Genomic DNA, 17,993 nt, shown 5'->3' on the forward strand with positions numbered 1-17,993 from the left:
ACTGAGCCCTGCTTTCACTCTGGCTTTTTCTTGTAATGAGAGAGAACATGTACAGTTGTGCTATATGAGTATGTTATATATGTGGTATGAGGCAGGATAAAATTAGCAATTTATCCGTGTTTGTAAAATTAAAAAAAAAAAAAACATGTGATATTATTCATAACAGACTATAGTTGCTGCTGTATGTTGCTATGGTAATCCTGCTACTGGCAGCCTTCCAGTGATAGATTGATCCAGGACTGGTTATTCTATACACTAGACCCAAAGATGGGAGAAGAAAATATTTCTTTCTCCGTGTGCGTGTGTGCATGCATGTGCTTGTTTACTGTTGTGTACGCGTATCTTTGGCTTATCAATCTGCGAGTGCTGTATTGATTGGCCAAAAGATATTTCCTCTAATGTGCTTGGGGATGATGGGTAAGGGGGGAGGCAGCTTTCACTTAGCCTCCAAGCTCTTAAGAGAACATCTATCTATCAACATTTCCAGGCAAGGGGAGGGGTCAGGAGCGGGTAGGTAGTTTGATCTTACTCACTTACACACACACACACACACACACACACACACACACACACACACACACACACACACACACACACACACAAAGAAGAAGAAGAAGAAGAAAAAGAAAAAGAAAGAGCAGGAATCATTGAAATAGCACCAGCATCAAGCAGCCAACACACCTTAGCAAAGCGAGCATGTTGTTGTTTACACTGTGGGAGGCAAAGAGCTGATACATCTCAGAGAGCTGCTGCTTAGAGCCATAGATCCTGCGCTTTGTGGAAACAGCCAGCAGAAGAGAGTATCGTTAGTAGTGCCCGGGCACAGGTTCCACTGTGTGTTCAGTGCGACGGTGCAACAATCTGTCCAGTGTTTTGTTGTGTTTTTAATTAGGACTGTATAGTGTGAACGATGCTCTGCCTGCTGCTCCGACTCTTGCGACTATGTGATGCATCGTGGTGATAACGTCCCCTCGTCCCCCTCCTGCTTTTGCACTTGAGCTCCATTTGCTCTCTTCAGGGCCTCGCACAGGACCAGAGACTCGCAGAGCCACCATTTAGCTCTCAGCAGGGAGAGAGAAAAGAGGGGGAATCGGTCGCTCCTCCTCTCTTATCTCTCACTTAACAAAAGCCTCTGATGAAGACAACAAGCATTCTGCCTCCCGCTCTCCATCTCTCTCGCTCTCTCTCATTTATCTCCATGCTCTTCTCTGTTGAACAGTCAGGGTGCTAGTTGAACATGGCAGCTCTGACACTTTTCACATAGTCCTTTGTTGCGTGTGCACTCTCACATGCATTTGTGCGAGCGGCTGCATCCTTTTGTGTTCCGCTGCAAGTTGGAGACAGCGTATAGTCACACATGTGTGAGCTTAGCATTCTCAGCACTTATTATTCTTGGGGTTTGTGGCAATGGGCAAGTCTGTAATTACCTTTAGGGTTAGCGCAGTCCCGCTTGCACCCTGCACACAGCTGTCTGGTTTTCATTTCTGGCTTATTGTCTCCAACTAGCACCATAGCAAGGGCCGCTTCTTCACTTGTAATGTGGAGGAAATGGGTGAACAGCCTCTCTAATTACACTTCACCCACTGACACTAATTTACATACAAACACAATCACACTCCAATCCAAACCTTCATTATCTCTGGATTCCATTCTGTAGGGCATGATATTTTGGCTGTTATGCGGTATTTCATTCAGGCTCTGTTACTCACCATCACCACTCAGTTATTATGGCTAAAGTGGGAGCCACGAATTGTGGAACTATTGACTCAGAGTATGACCCAAGAGTGGGGGAAAAAATTCTCAAAGTGTATGAGAACTCACATGTTAACAGTTTGGATGTGTTTTCCACCGCTCTACTATGTGCACCTTAAAGTTCTTTGCATAAAGTTTCCGGTGAGGCTCTCCTCTCTCTCTAAAGCTGATACATTATCTTTATGCCATATGCTCTCTGTCGAACACACACTACTACAACAAGCTCCATTGTGATGTGAATGAGGGGCCCACCAGCTCCATGGAGACTTGTGTGAGCTAGAGTGTGTCGCTACAATTAGGTTAAAGAGATTGATGAACTACTAGAATGTAAAAAGGGAACAACTTAAAAAAAAGATTAAAAAAGAAAGAAAGAAACACGAACACTCCCCACCCCACCAATACCCCTCATGGTTGAAAAGCTGTGACTGTTTGATGGACATGTACAAAATCAGTCACGTTGAGGCTGAATCACATGTGGGCAAATATGCATGAGTCAGGGTGCTTTGAATAGTGATTATAAGACATTTCCCGGCACTGGTCATATTCTTTGTGACGCGAACCTGGCTGCAGTCTAAAGCGTTACTCCTTTCTTCTTATTCTTTCATCCTCGAGTACTATAACTTGTCCGATGAGAGCGAGAGAGAGTCGGTAAAAGCGCGCCATTAACTTGCACCGGTGCGTATCGGTGTGTGACATCCCTCATCCAACTAACACCAACTAAAGGGCCGTTGAGCTTTTACCGGGTCCGTGATCGCTGATGCCCGAGAAAAAGGTTGTTTGTGTCAATCAAACCGAGCCCCAACCCACCCCTCCTTCCTTTTCTATCTCCCACCTCCCTCTCTCTCTTTCTCTCTCTCCCTCCCCTAGCTCACCTCCACTCGTGTAGGCGCTCTTAAACCGCGGCGTTTACGCGCGGCAGCCAGTCGTTTACGGGCACCTCTTGCGTCTACGGATATCTACCAGCTAATCTCCACCTTAATAAGATGAGATAAAGGGACAAGTGAGCATAGCTCGCACCGAGAGAGGAGACAGCAGGGGGAGGGAGAGTAAGAGAGAGCGAAGAATGATGAAAGAGGGGAGGAGAGCGGATCATTCCGGCTGGCCGCCCCTACTGCTCTAGTGGAGGGGAGAGAGGGAGAGAGAGGGAGAGAAGGAGAGAGAGAGAGATGGCACAACGCCTCAGCATCCGAAACACACGGGAGTGGTGCGCCACCGACACCGGAGCTCTGGACTCATCCGAAGCAGCGTTGCACACTCACCACTCCCCTCTCCCCGCACGGCGGTGCCTCGTGGTCGGTTAAAGGTAAGTGGGCGAATCGGTTCTTTAGATAAAGTCCAGCGTGAGAAAGCGGATTGGAAAACTCTTTTATTGCCTGCTGTTAAGTTTGAATTAGCCTTTTTTCATTCAAGCTGCCTGAATCTGTGGTGCGTGCCACCTGCTTTTTTTTAAAGAGGTATTGTTGTCTCCGTGGGTCCAACAGACGGAAGACTAAATTTGTGTTTTTTCTCCCACCCTCTTCAGCCTTCCTAATATAGGTAGAAGAACTACACTGTTAATCTAAAGCTTCTTTTTTGTCTTTCGGATTTTAAAGAAAGGTCGCAGATAAAAAATATCAGTTATAAACCATCAACAGTTATTTTGTGACAAACACCAAAATTCCCTTCTTTTTTTTAGCTAAAAACTGCAGTTTTGAAAAATTCGAAGCTGCACAAACTTTTTGTTTCATATTAAAATTGACAAAATGTGCAAAGCAAGAGCTGTTTCCTGTTGTTTTTCTTACTAACGACAACAGCGCATTAAGTTATTAAAAAAGGGGCGAAAACTTCCACATGAGCCGTCCAACTGTCCATGTTAATCCAATTCCAGCGCCCTCCTGTGGTTCCAACAGTGGGGCACATGCATGCATAGAGTAACAGGTTCAATCAGCTCAACCGTGCTGTTGAGAAACTCACCTGTCCCTAAGTCATAGGCGCTTCTTTATCCGCCTCTTACGCTCTGTTTCTAAGAGTATCCTCCGCATTTTTCACGCGGGTGTAACTTTTGAACACATTTATCAGAGCTACTACTCCTAATTCAAGTCCCAGTTAGGATGACATATATTTTTTTCAAGTAAATCATACAACTATCTTCTTCATGTTGGCGTAGAGATAAAAAGAATACATTTTCACATCATCCCTGTTTCATTTTCTGGTGTTATATTTAAAGCCCCCTTCCTCTGCGACCTTCTTGTTTCTCGTGTTCACTAAAAGCAAGGAAGACAGAAGGGTGGAGAACATGAGGAAAGACTATTGATATTCAAAGAGACAGAAGGAGAGAAGAAGAAGGGTGCAAAATGACAGAACTTGGATTGGAGGATGGGGGGGAGAAAGAGTAAGAGATGCTGTGGGATCTTTTTCTCTCCCTGGCTCCCGGCAAATACATTAAGATGCTAATCCTGGTCTTTTTTGTCTCTTTCTATAATTCATTGCATTTTTTCCCCTCTCCGCTCTTTTTCTCTGTCTGTCTTATTCTTACGCTTTTCTCCCGCTCTTCATTTCCTCTGTACTGTCATGGACTCCCCCCAGATTAGTGCTCCTGGCTAAAGGATTCCGACTCTAATTTTGTGGTATTTCAGATGATTAGGCTCAGAAATGGGACAGAGGTGCACAGAGTTTGGCGCAATTAGATGTATTCTCAGTGGAACTTTATAGGAGTGATTAGTTGAGCCCATATCCACCTCCCTGCACAGCCATATTAACACACAACCAGCTGTTGTTTATTCGCGGGGATTGACTTTTGTGTTGTGTCTGTGCTTTTTTAACTGTGATGTTATTTGTGTGTGTGTGTGTGCCAGAGGTTGGCTAAGCCCTAAGGATGCGAGTTGTTTTCAATCAGCACAGTAGTTACCAGCTGTGCCCTCACATTCCCCAGGGTGGCACAACCAAGGTACACACACACCCGCAAGCAGGCACGCAGAGAACTAATGCATACTATTCAACCTTGCCCGGCAAATTCACTCTTTCTTCTTTTCTCCTTGTCCCCTTTCCCTGCAGATATTAATCATCGCCCACCTCCATCTGCGCACGTGATTCCACTACGAGGACTGGGAGTCGAGCACCTCGGCTACTTTGCTTCAATCAAGACCTTTGTTCCCTGACATCCGGCACAGCTCCCTTATCCGACTGCCATGGTGACATGACACACACCTGAGTGGCTTTGTGGGTTTGCTCCTGTCTCACGCCTAGTCAATCGCTCGGGTTTCCAGAAACGCTCTGTCTCCTGGACTTGCTCGCTAGACTTCAACAAACTACAAAAGACGTCACTTCTTCCTGCGCACGACCCCTCAACAGGTTGCAATGACTGTGGCCGTCCGATTCCGCCGCCATTTACGAAGGCTCTTGCTCTTATTGGCCTCCTGCTGTCTCGTCTCCCTGCTCCTCTCTGCCTATTTTCTCTTTACGAACTCCTCCCCTTCCATGCAGCTCGGACAATCCCCTGAGCCCGCCTGCTCCCAGCCGCTCTCCATGTCCCCGTATCGTCAGCTCCCGTACCCCTATCCTCCCAACCCTCCTCACACACATGTCTACACTGACCAAGTAGTTTTGGTACTGGTGGAGTCCCAGTACTCCCAGCTTGGCCAAGACATTGTAGCTATACTGGAGTCGGCACATTTCCAGTTCCGGATGGAGATTGCTTCAGGAAAGGGCGACCTTCCGCCACTTACAGAAAAGGGCCGTGGACGATTTTCGCTCATCATTTATGAGAATCTGTTAAAGTATGCAAATGCAGACACGTGGAACAGACAGCTGTTGCATCAGTACTGTACTGAGTATAGAGTGGGCATCATCGGTTTCTATCGCTCCACGGAAAACTCCCCATCTACTCTCAAACTGCGAGGACTACCACTGGTGCTTAGGACCAACCAGGCGCTTTGGGACTGTTGTGTGGTCTCTAGTTCACCTCTTCTGCACCTTACCAAACCCGGGACAGATCGAGGACCTTTACCCGGTGAAGACTGGACTTCATTCTCCTCTAATCACTCCACATACCAGGCGGTGCTGCACGCACGGGCTAAGGAGGGTGGAGGCGCAGGCAGCGGTGATAATTCAGGGCCTGGGTTCAGTCAAGGCCTCCAGGCCACAGTGGTACAGGACATGGGACTATACGATGGGGTGAGGAGAGTGCTTTTTGGCCAGGGACTGGCCTACTGGCTCCACAGACTCATCCTGGTGGATGCCATTTCCTACCTCACAGACAGGAAGCTTACTTTGGGTCTGGACCGGCACATACTGGTGGATATAGATGACATTTTTGTGGGGAAAGAAGGGACACGCATGAATGCCAAGGATGTGAAGGTATGATGGTGCTGGGGCATGCGTGTGTGTGTGTGAGATAATGTGAATTAGAGAGAGAAAGATAGGGATAAGGAGGATGAATTCATGTCGGGTCAGTTGAGTTGGATTAGATTTTTCATTCTGGTATCAACTTCTAAAAACAGTAATTGATGGCAGTGCAGCGGTGGAGATAAGGAGATTTTTCCGATTGCACTGTAAGTCACCTCAGCAGAAGATTGTTCCAGGAGAGTATTTTAGAGGATTTTTTTTTTTTTAGCTCGGGCATGAGTGCTCTGAGGAGATATTTGGAGGAGCTTTTGTATGTGTGTAAGGCCCCTGTGTGTTTGTTGTATCAAGTGCATATTTGTTGGGGTACAACGAGAGGGTATTCTCAAATGGAGATTTAGCCAAAAGGGGCCATTTAAAGGAACAAAGATGTGGTGTGAAAGGGGGAAACAGGAGGGGTAAGAGAGAGAGGGGGAGAGAGAGAAAGAGAGGTAGTGAATGAGCCAGTCAAAAGATGAATGGCATTTATTCCTATTTCCCACGTTCCTCCTCTTAGGAAAACTAAAGGAGAGTCAGCCATGCAGCCTGCCTCTCAGGACAGCTATTGTTTCAAAACACACGCTTGCATGAACAAACACACACATACACACACGCGCACACACACACACACACACATATATATATATATATATGCAGATAAAGAGCCGTGAACCTAAGTGATGTATGCGTGGCAAAGTAAAATATTTCCAAAGACTTAAAATGTTGAGTGAATGTAATATTTATGAGAGAAAAAGTATTTCATGTTTGCTGGAGGGTGGATAAATCTCCCCAGCAGGAGGAATTTTGTTTGAAATCATTGGTCACATTCTCCCAGTGCGTTCTCGCTCCGAGAGGTTCAAGCAAAATAAATTGTGTTTTGGGGGGGTTTTCATGTATAGCAGTGTGTCGGTCCGTGCGACTGTCGGAGGTGTTTGTGTGTGCGTGTCGGGGGAGGACTCTAAGGAAGGTGAGATTTTTGCTGTTATGTGGTTACGTGCATGAGCTAAGAAGAGAAGAGTTTGCTCATCCCCCTGCAGTCACAGGATATATATACGTGATATAGAAATGTGTGTGTGTGTGGTTGGTTGCTTCCTGAATTACTGCTTTAGATTAGAATGTCACTTTCACCTGTCCTGTCAGGCACTGACAAAAAAATGAGGCACCTGTCCGTGGCGGAAATTTGGGCCGGAGATGAGAGGAATGGAGAGGGCTGAAAAAGCAGGAATGCAGTGTGTGGCGAAGTGGAGAGGAATTCCACCCTTGAATATAAAAAAGATGCTTCTATCCAAAAAGGATAAAAGAGTGCATATTCACACACTCTCGCACACATTGCTGAGCGCATTTGCGCGTTCACAAAATGAACACACAAATGCTCCCTAGTTGGAGTTTTCATTTTAAGTCTGCCTGACTCTTCAGCTTTGTAGCATAAATATACATGAGGATGAACCAGTGCCATAACAGAAGGGCAGGGAGATGCGCACAGAGTAAGCGATGGAGAGGAGGAGATGGATAGATAGAGAGAGATAGGATCAGGAAAAAAAAGGGAGGGATGCCATTTGAAACACATTACCTCCATATTTCGACTCGTCTCTCTATACTTCAGGATAGTTGGCAATTGCAGACAGGAAAGCTCAAGGAAAAGATCAAAAAGGAAAATAGTTTGAGGGCGGGAGGGGGGAGGTAGAGAAAGTTAGAGCGCTGCGCCCAAGGGAAGAGCTAGAAGCTAACTTTGCATTTTCAGAGAAACAAAATGCTGAAGGGAAATGAGAAATCAGAAGGGAGGAAGTAAGGGAGCAGGAATATGATGATTTGTAGCAGCTGTCCCCTCAGAGATGGACAGCCTCGGGTGAAGTTGTCAGATTACAGTATGAGTAAGGCAACTTACCACATGCACCAGCAGCCACAACATTAAAACCACTGACAAATAAGCGAATAACTTTAATCACGTCGTCACAATGCCGTGTTTTTGCTGGGAAACCTTGGGTGTTGACATTCAGCAGCAGCGGCCTACCCCAGCGGGGGTAAAGTGCACACTGCAAAAAGTGGTCCAGTTAAAAAATGACAAAAAAGAAAAAACACAAAGGTGTTGAGCCAGCCAGCAAAAATCGACAGAGCATCTGCAGAATGAGCCAGAACAATCCCGACTGACAGAGGCAAACCTGCTCTTATGTGTTGAAGCCGTTTTTTTGGAGGCAATATTAGGTGATGTTAGGGCTTTAACATTCATAATGATGTGATCCACCCATTCATTTCCCCTGTTTTCTGCTACGTCTGTCACGGTGCAGAGACAGAGTAGTAAAAGCTGTTGCTTAGATTTCAGATGGGCTCTTAAAAACAAGCCCGTCCCTTCGAGCAGGATGTCACTGAAAAGCTGTTGAAAGGGATGACTCATATTAGATGACCCTGTGCGTAATATACATCTGGCTTTGTGTGAAGGTGACAGCTGAAAAAGATGAAAACTAGCAGAATTCGGCAAAATCATTTTAATCACAAAAGCGAGCTGTCTGCCAAGGTCTGATGGAGATAGCTTTATGGAGTAAAATATGTAAATTGTTGTTGATTCAATTTGGGTCAGAAGTGACCGACTGATGACTGTGATGATATTAAAGGGCGTTTTTATCTCCCGTAATCAAGCGGCTCGAAGGTCTGTCCAAGCATTTTTTTTTTTCATATTTCATAATGGTTTCATTCAACCATGTGACATCTGACAGATGATATGAAAAAATAAATGAAAGATACCACAATAACTACTTTTGAAGGACAAATACAATCCTCCCCGGTGCTTTGAAGGCAGCTTATGTTCAACATCGCAGCAAAGTATGTAACACGGAATGTTATCGATCAATTAGTGGAACAAGATGTTTGCAGGAGCAGTGCTCGAAATCCCTTTTTACCTCTGCAGAGCCAGCATTCAGTCTCATGTTCTCTCCGAGAGGAGACTGGAGTGAGACAGAGAGAGAGAGACCAATTAAAATGCCACCCTCCTTCTCTCTGCACTCGTCATTAGTCTCACCCCACGAGTTCATCTGGTGACAAACAATACCTACACCCCCCTCCCTTTCTGTCTGCACACAGACTTACACACACAGCTGTATTTCCTCTATTAAAATGATTCACAGGGAGGCACCCCACGGATGACATTTCTCAAAATGAGGAATGATGCCAGTCAAAAGCTCCCATCAATGATACTTGTGCCAGTGGTTGTGTTTTTTAATTCATGCGTGTAGGTTTTCTCCTCTCCTCCGCCTCAGAGTGGTCCTGAGGGAGGTGTCAGATCCTCATCTTCAGATCTCTCTTTATCACCTCCACCTTTCCACCCTTCCACCTCCTCCTCCTCCACACACCTTCCTCCTCGCCTGAGTCATTGATCACTATCTCTGGCCTATCTGTATTCCTCTCTAAGCCTCTCTCTCGACTCCCTTCTCGTTCTCTTCCTCTCCAAGGTGTTTCCTGTAGTGGCATCATCAAGTTTAGAAGAAACACTAGTGTAAACATGCATCTTGCTTGTGGATTCAGATGCCATGACATGCACACTCTTTCAGAACACGGGGCTGCAGTCATCTGAAAAAGATTGTTTTGGATTGTTGTGATTTGCACGGTTGCCTCATGCCAACACAGAACTTTTCTGTGTTGCATAAACTCTCCCCTCATATTCTTATGCGTATATATTCAATTGTCCAGCGCTAGAAATGTCATCATATCTTAGGAAACTGCCCGCAGTTTGCCATGTTTTATGTACCCCCAGTCCACATCTTGCACTTGTAAGAAACAAATAGTTGAGTAAATAAGATTAAATTGTGTTTACGGAAACAGAACCAGGCAATTCTTTTTTGCCATTTTCATGATTTTTTTTCTATTTAGCGAGTCAAATAGTTGCCACTTTCATGTGGCCTAATAAACCGTAAAGTACCATCTTGTCTGTAAGATTGAATAGAAGGCCCGGTTTTTGCAGCGTTCCCTGACACAGGGCCGAAAACAATGTGCAGCACGCCAGTTTCAAATAAATAAATGAGCTAAAGTCTTTTATTTTAAAATATCCTTATAATCGCTTTGATTTAACCTTAAATTGAAAACAAAAATGGCATTACACAAAATGAGCAATATACAGATTTCAGTGAAGGTTTTTGGCTTAGTTGTCTCTAATTTATTGTGCAATCCAATTTCTAGTTAATCTTTAGACCCAATTAAGTATGATGCACATTTGCAACTTAAGTCAATCAAACTAAGCTCTTTCCATATCCGTTTGCCAGTTTGCCAAATGCTGTTACGTAACTAATGAATTAAAAAAGACATAAACAGTGGATGAAAAATTAAACAACAACAAAAAAATCAGTGCAGAGCCAAGGAGATTCGAGAAAGAGGATTGATTAGGGTCTTTTGTTACAACAGGCACACAAAGCTCTTTGTTTTTGTCTGTGCTACAATCATTTAAAGCACGTACCCTTTAGGTAAATGACAACATTGCAGGTGGGAAAGAAGAAAAAGAAATTATATAGAGGATGCCAGAGGAGAGCGGGATAACGCTTCCAGCATGATGCATCCTGACATCTGCTCTCACTCATCCCCCCGATCAGGGCGAGAGAAATGATCACAGCCAACCCTGCAGAGAACTTTTGCAGATATGCTATTAGGGAAATGAATTTGCAAGATTAAATTGTCTTTATTTAATTATTTTTTAAGACAGTCACCAGTGTTGTAAAGAGTACTGCAAAGAAAGCATTTACCTATTAAAAAAAACATATATGCATATATATCTTTATAACTCATTTGGTTTAATTAACAGTTGTTGTCAGTGCTCTAGTTTTACTCCAATTAAACTCTAAGAATGTGGCCGCGGGCCATTATTTTCTCCCACAAAATGAGGCAGGTTTTGCAGTCACTGCAATCACTGAAACTCAAACTCCTTGAGGGGCTGCCAAGTAGAATTTAGCGTGAGTATGGCGATGCCAAAGCAATCACAAGTACCTTGGAAACGTAAATGCAAGTGAATAGATGATTTAGTAAAAATGCTTCAATATAATAGGCTACACTGACTTGAATCTGACAAGTGAGCGTGGAAGTGGAATAGGGACGGCAAGAGTGAGCGAAGGGAAGGCTGGCATTAACTAGTGCGGTTTTCTTTCTGCTCATCAAATAGAGATGCCTGACCCAGTTAAATCTGCTGGTCTAGTGTTAACATTACACGCACATACAGTGTAGGCACAAAGCACTCATGTAGATGAATCAAGAACTTTGACCCGCTTCGTTTTCGCAGAGGAATTAAAACTCGATAAGTGTTCCTCTCTTGTTTGTTGTTTCTCTCGCCTTCGAATTTACTTGTGTGTTAAAAAAAATTCGACTTAAAATAAGTTATTTTATAATTGCTCTTATTATTTTAGATATCCCAGTGAGCCTTAGAGCTGTGGAAAGGAAAAGGAACGGGAGAAAAAGAAGCAGTGCAAATGCAAGAATGACAGAATGGGGATATGGTGAAGAGGTGGTTGCTGTAAAGGGTTTTTGAAAGGCAGTGAGTGCCAGCTGTCCAGATGCCTGTCTACCATCTGTTTGAACTCCAACATCTAGCTGGCAACTCTTCCTCCACACACACATGAAAGTACACGCGCCGACGCACACTACCGCTCGCACATACACAGAAACAACTGGCATCGCTTCTGACACTAGCAGTGTTAGGAAGCAGTGGGATTGGGCACAGAAATTAGGGCTATTGCTCGACCGCTAATCCCAGTGTGTGCGTTTACCTTCATCGCTCGGATTGGAAGGATCTCTCGCGCCCTGCATAGTCCTGCCTCCCAACTCTCACTTTGCCTACCAGAGAGAATCACTTTTGGCCAATTTCAAAACTATTCTCAGGATCCAGCAGACACTCGGGCTCTGTTTTTTTCAGCTCCGCTAAGAAAACCAGCACAAGGAGACGTCTCTGTCCCTCTGAGAGGCAGAATTAAAGGAAGGAAGTGAACGCCCTTTATTATTATTATTTTATTTATTGCTCACCATGTACCCACGCTTCTCCCTGCTCATACCTGCACATACTTTAGTGGTTCATAAACTCTGAGAAGCTGGGTCTAATTTGAAAGCAGTAAACAGCAATCGTTCACCGAGCGCACTGAGTTCTTTTTTTTTGGTTGGTTTTTTTCTGATTAGTGTCTGCTGTGTTTTGTTTTGCTTTGCTATCACCGAGGCATTAACAAAACACTCTGTCTTCTTTGTTTCTTTTCAGCTTTCTTTATTAATTTCCCACCAAAATCTAGCTTTTGAATGGATTTGGAAAGCCACTCGAGAACTGACGCACGGTTGAGAACCCTGTCTCAGTTATTTGTTGCTGGTAAAGGTTTTTTTGTAATTGCCGAGAGTTTTGAAAAGAAAAAAAGAAAAAAACATCACCCTGTCAGTTGCTTCTCTGATGTTTACAATGTGAGAGTTGGCTCCTGAATAGCAGCTTCTTTGATGCAACAATTTGTCAACATCACATTGTCCCTTTCACAGCGCTTCATGTCAGAATAATCCTTTTCAGGAGGACTCAAATTAGAATCCCCAAAAAATGGAACATCAAAAAAAGAGTTTAAAAACACATTCTGTTCACAATTATGCTGCGACACAGTAAAAGTATGTGTCGAGTCAGAAATGGGAGGAAAATATTTAGTGAGACACAGGTTTACCCTTATGCGGGTCTAATCTTTCAGAAGACCTGCATGTAAAGGGTTTCAAAAGCAAAGGAGAAGAGCGATGAGCACTGGTGTTAGTGATTATCCAGCTCTAAAGTTTATCCTTCCACAGATAGGTTCCTTTTTACTTCCCTCTAGATAAGAGAAAACCGTGAGATCCTGAAGTATCTGCACACAAAACTGTCTTTGAGGTCTCTACAGAAGTAAAACACAAGACGAGGACTGGAAGACAGTCGGGTCATCACGCTTCAGTCTCTATCTTACCAGACATGACCCCTTCAGGCCTCCAGAGCAGAGGGATAAAGTCCCAAAAATCCATACGATGAAACAGAGATGCCATGATGCTGACTTTCATAGCCAAACATGCTAAAAGCAGCAAACATTTTCTTTGTGACTCTTCTGTTTCCTCTGTGGATGTTTGGTAACAGAATACAAATGAGACGTTCAAACTAATATACCGCACACTTGGACACACACCTACGCCGAGTCTCACAGTTATCTACACACGCGTTAATAATACATTTTGACCAAGTGCATCAGGCAGTGTAGATTGAGTTACCATGCAAAGCACTCAGCTACAAACTTAATTTAATTCTTAAGTCTTTCTATCCACACGTTGGCTCGCGTGTGCATGTGTGCGTAAGATATAGAGGGTGTCATAGCAGAGTAGACAGGGGATCAGATTAGGGAGTTGTGCACATCTGTCAGCATGCAGCCATCTTCAGCACCATTAGATTAGAGTTAATGAAGACACTCCACGCATGTGTCTGTGTATTTGTTGGTTTGAGAGACACACTCGGGAGGAAATAAGAGAGGGGAAAACGGAGCGCGGGAGTGGGGAAGACTGCCTGGAACCAATTCCTTGCTCTCAGTTCAGCTGTGCTCAGGTCTCGTAAATCACGGAGGGTTCCTGGGGATCGATTAAAAGCGGCATGACAAAGATTGGTAGTGGAGACGTGGAGCTTATAGCCCAACGGAAAGACCCAGCAGACTGAGATATAAAGAGAATTACAAGAGTTTTAAGTATAAACAAAATATTTGCGGGTGCAAATGGCGAGGAAGTGCAACGATAGCAAGAAGAGTGTGAGAGCGCGGGGGAGGGAGCAGGGGTAGAGGGCTATAGAAAGGGAGAGTGAGCGCTCTTTCCTCCATGGTGCTTTATCCTTCCTTTCAAATTAGAGCAGCCCTGTCTCCTGAGAATGTGACATTTTCACGGAGCAAGCGAGGGAGAGATGGAGTTTGAGAGAAGGGTGGGAGGGGTGGAAGACAAATGGGGAAGGGGGGCAGAGAGGCAGCTGCAGGTTCTCACAAGTGGGAAGATGGAAAAATAGAAGGAGAAAGGGAGACAGAGAGAGGCAGCAGGGATATTCAGGGTTTCACTTGGTAATGTTAGGGATGGATGGAAACAGTGATCAGAAGGGAGGAGATTGTGTGTGTGTGTGTGTGTGTGTGTGTGTGTGTGTGTGTGTGTGTGTGTGTGTGTGTGTGTATTGGGGTGGGGGTATTAGTCCACCCTCCAGAGGCTACTAATGCACTGACCTTCATTAACTTGCATTACTGTCGGTGTGTGTGTGTGTGTGTGTGCAGAGTGTGCGACTCTCTTTAGTTAACACTCATTACAGAGTCTTTGTTTAAAGGCCAGTAAACTAATGAAGTCATTAAATAAGTGAGGAAAATCCTGATTCGAGCACTGAAACTAGAGATTGCAGAAACTTTAAGTACGGGAACGGAAGACTTGTGCATGTAGAAAACAAAAGAGGAGACTCTAATAATGAGACACAGTGCAAGAGCACATTGGTGACTGCTTCCATTGAGCAGCCATACTGACATGAGCATACGGCCATCCTGGCAGCTGTCGAAGGAACAAGTGCTCACTTAAATATACATCACAGAAACACAAGATCTAAAACCAATTTGTATGTGTAGACTCGCTGGGGAGAAATAAACATATTGCTTTTATTTTGCATCTGTCTATCTGTCTGTCTGACTGTCTGTCTGTGTTTACAGGCTCTCCTTGATACTCAGAAGCAGCTTCGTTCTCAGATCTCCAACTTTACCTTTAATCTGGGCTTCTCTGGGAAGTTCTACCACACAGGTGGGTTTTCTCATGTTTTTCTATCTAACCTTTGCAAAATAATTTAAATATGATGAATACAAAAAATGATGTGTACATACTTAAGAGAATCAAATAAAATAGAATAGCATAGCCTTTATTGTCGTTGTACATGTACAATGAAATTGTGGGTGCTCCACACCAACTATTCCTCTCCCCACCCAACCGGTCGCGGCAGATGGCCGCTCCTCCCTGAGCCTGTTTCCGCTGGAGGTTTTCTCCTGTTGAAAGGCAGTTTTTCCATACATGAATCAACATGACGAAAATACATCTTTATAGTTTAATTAATATTCCACTAAGGTGACTCTAAGAAAGGGAAACTTATTGCAGAGAAGTATAAACTACACTGTTTTGGTACAGTTAGCAGCTGCAATGAACCAATGAATACAAACCCTTTCATCACCATTTTAGGACTTGGACACCAAATAGTTTGGTATTTTTATGATAAGCCTTAGTGACTTTATAAAGAATACTGCAAAAATGTAGGCATAATGTGGAGTAACAAGTGTTCAGTCACAAAGAAGAAATGTGAAGGATTTATTTGAAACTTCAAATGAATGCAAAATGATGCATGTGTAACTATATGCATCAGAACACAGAAAACAGTCTCAGAACATACCACCAAGTACTGTGTAGTCCACTAAAATCACACTACTTACATTTAGCAAACACTTTATTAGGTACGCCTGTTGAACTACTCGCTAATGCAAATATCTAATCAACCAATCATATGTCAGTAACTCAAAGCATTTAGCCATGTAGACATGGTCAAGACAGCCTGCTGAAGTTCAAACTGAGCATCACAATATGGAAGAAAGACAACTGAATGTGGATCTCAGTGCTCCAGAACACCTTTGGGATGTAGTGGAAGGGGAAATTTGAATAAGCAGCTGACAGCATCACGCAGTTGCTGTCGTGTCAGCACGAAGAAAAATCTCTGAGGAATATTTCCAGCGCTTTCCTGAATCTATGACACAAACTATTCTTAAGGCAATAGAGGGTCCAACCCAGTACTAGCAAGGTGTAACTAATAAAGTGACCAGTGGGTGTATTTGTATAGTATATCCTTGTGTCTAATTAGCAGTGACATGGCATGTAGCTGTGGCTATTGAGAACATGTGTTTATTTTTACGAGCACTGACAGTGTGTTGCTGGCCTTGCTCTTTCAAAAATATTTGAAATAAGTTTGAAGTGATTTGATTGAGAACACTAATGCAATACTGGACAGTATTCAGGAAAGTGAGAGATGAAGGGTACTGACACACAAAAGTACACACGGTTTTAACAAGCTGTGGCATTCAAATGAGAACTGCTTCGACACACTAACAAATACTTTTAGCGTTGAAATACGAATATCAGTGAAGCTCGTGTAAAATTACAGCAGTGTGCATAAAAATAATGAGAAAGCCTGATGTCAGTGGGGAAATGCGTTACTGATTTGGGAACTGCGTTAAGAACAGTGAGAATGACGTTTCTGGTGTGAGAGTTGCACCAAAGCGATTTAGAAAAACTGTAATTTTCGAAATTATGGCCATAGTTAGAGACCAACAATCAGAATATGCATTTGGGAATAGCTACCGTATAATTTTCAAGTAGCTGGCATATGACGAATGCACCTCAGTTTCTTAGTTCGATCCACGTATGACAGGTCACACCTGTTTGCAAAGCATCAGGATGGTGACAGGCTTTAGGATGGGACTAACCAACAGAACAGGGTAGCTACATCCATCCTTTACATACAGGAATAACGTGACCCACATGGTTCTAATTATAATTATAGTGTGCATATGTTATCACATCATCACTAAAACCAATATATGTTATTTAATAGCTTTAGATTTAAAGTTGCACAGTAACACATTTAACACATTTATGAGGTTATGACATACTGCATTGGATCCTCCGCTGCCTTCTGGCTCCAAGGACAGTGCTTATTGATTTTCTACTTAAATTGTCTAAATCTGCAGTAAGAGAATGAAGGTGTGGGATTCACTGGAAAAGAAAAATCGAGGTGAGGCCGAACATGATTATAATTAGAAGAAATCTGATGCAGACTAGAACACATCTCCATCGCATCTGTTATTGCTATGGCATCATCTCCATGGTATCGGACTACCATATTTAGTAACACAACCTTAAGACAATTGGGTTGCATAGTGATTCTTATCTAACCCTGCACCAGCAGGAAGCTATGGATAGCACTCATTTGGACGTAATCTGAATCTGCCTGTTGTTGTAAGGTGCTTAATGCTTTATTTCTCCTTTTGCCCTGTTCTGTTTGTGCGTTTTTGTGAGCGTAGGCACAGCAGAGGAGGACGAGGGAGACGATCTGCTACTGAAGTATGTAGATGAGTTCTGGTGGTTCCCCCACATGTGGAGCCACATGCAGCCTCACCTCTTCCACAATGAGTCCTCACTGCTGGAGCAGATGGTCCTCAACAAAGAGTTTGCTCTGGTGAGATGGATGGGCAAGCACGCACACATATTTCTTTCACCGTCTCTGTCAGTGTGGTTTTCGTCTTGTGGGTCCTTGATCATACGAATTTCCCAAGACTGCACTTTTTTCAAGGGCATCTATGTTGATGTGTGGGGCTGAAAATGAAGCCATTGCAAAACTGCAGTTCCTTGCGTGGCCACATGAGGCTGGATTCAAAAGCGAGTCAGTGCCGAAAGATTATTCCCGTGATAAATTGCTCAACTTTAGAGCACATGTAAACATTTTTACAGCCACTTTCAGTCCCTATAGATAATTTCCCTTTTTATGCCAACTTTGCGGGGAATTACATTTTTATAAGTCACCAGTTTGAATTGTTTTCATGCTTAAAATCATGCAATAATATAGGTGTGTCTGGATTTAATAAATTGGAGTCATTAAAAAGTGTATTGGACGTTTTGGTGCCTTTTTCATATTGCGATTTGACATCAAACACGATAACATATGCCATGTAAACTGTGCTATTTTATGTTTGATGATATATTTACAAATGTTTGGGGAGATTACACTTCCTGCTAAACAAATTAGTTGCATATGGGCATGTTTTAACAGACTGAGACTTGGTTGGGGCGCAGCAGCGAAGGAACAATTTTGCTTCCGACAGACAAATAAA

At 43.6% G+C, this 17,993-nt stretch overlaps 1 protein-coding gene across 3 annotated transcripts in view; it reads left to right on the forward strand.

Annotated features, from left to right (window-relative positions):
* Nucleotides 1-2,570: 2,570 nt before the first annotated feature.
* ndst3 (N-deacetylase/N-sulfotransferase (heparan glucosaminyl) 3) overlaps nt 2,571-17,993 on the forward strand; it is a 48,535-nt gene continuing 33,112 nt past the window's right edge. For 2 of the 3 annotated variants that reach the window (XM_026171061.2, XM_026171059.2), the window contains exons 1-4: nt 2,571-3,055; nt 4,786-6,087; nt 14,781-14,868; nt 17,187-17,341. In XM_026171061.2, coding sequence (XP_026026846.1) covers nt 5,089-6,087; nt 14,781-14,868; nt 17,187-17,341 — 1,242 coding nt within the window. In that variant the 5' untranslated portion in view covers nt 2,571-3,055; nt 4,786-5,088. Of the gene's footprint in view, nt 3,056-4,659; nt 4,679-4,785; nt 6,088-14,780; nt 14,869-17,186; nt 17,342-17,993 lie in introns of those variants that run through there. The other variant, XM_026171060.2, reaches the window with a different exon arrangement.

This window comes from Astatotilapia calliptera, chromosome 6, assembly GCF_964374335.1.
Source record: "Astatotilapia calliptera chromosome 6, fAstCal68.1, whole genome shotgun sequence".
Lineage (NCBI taxonomy): Eukaryota > Metazoa > Chordata > Actinopteri > Cichliformes > Cichlidae > Astatotilapia > Astatotilapia calliptera.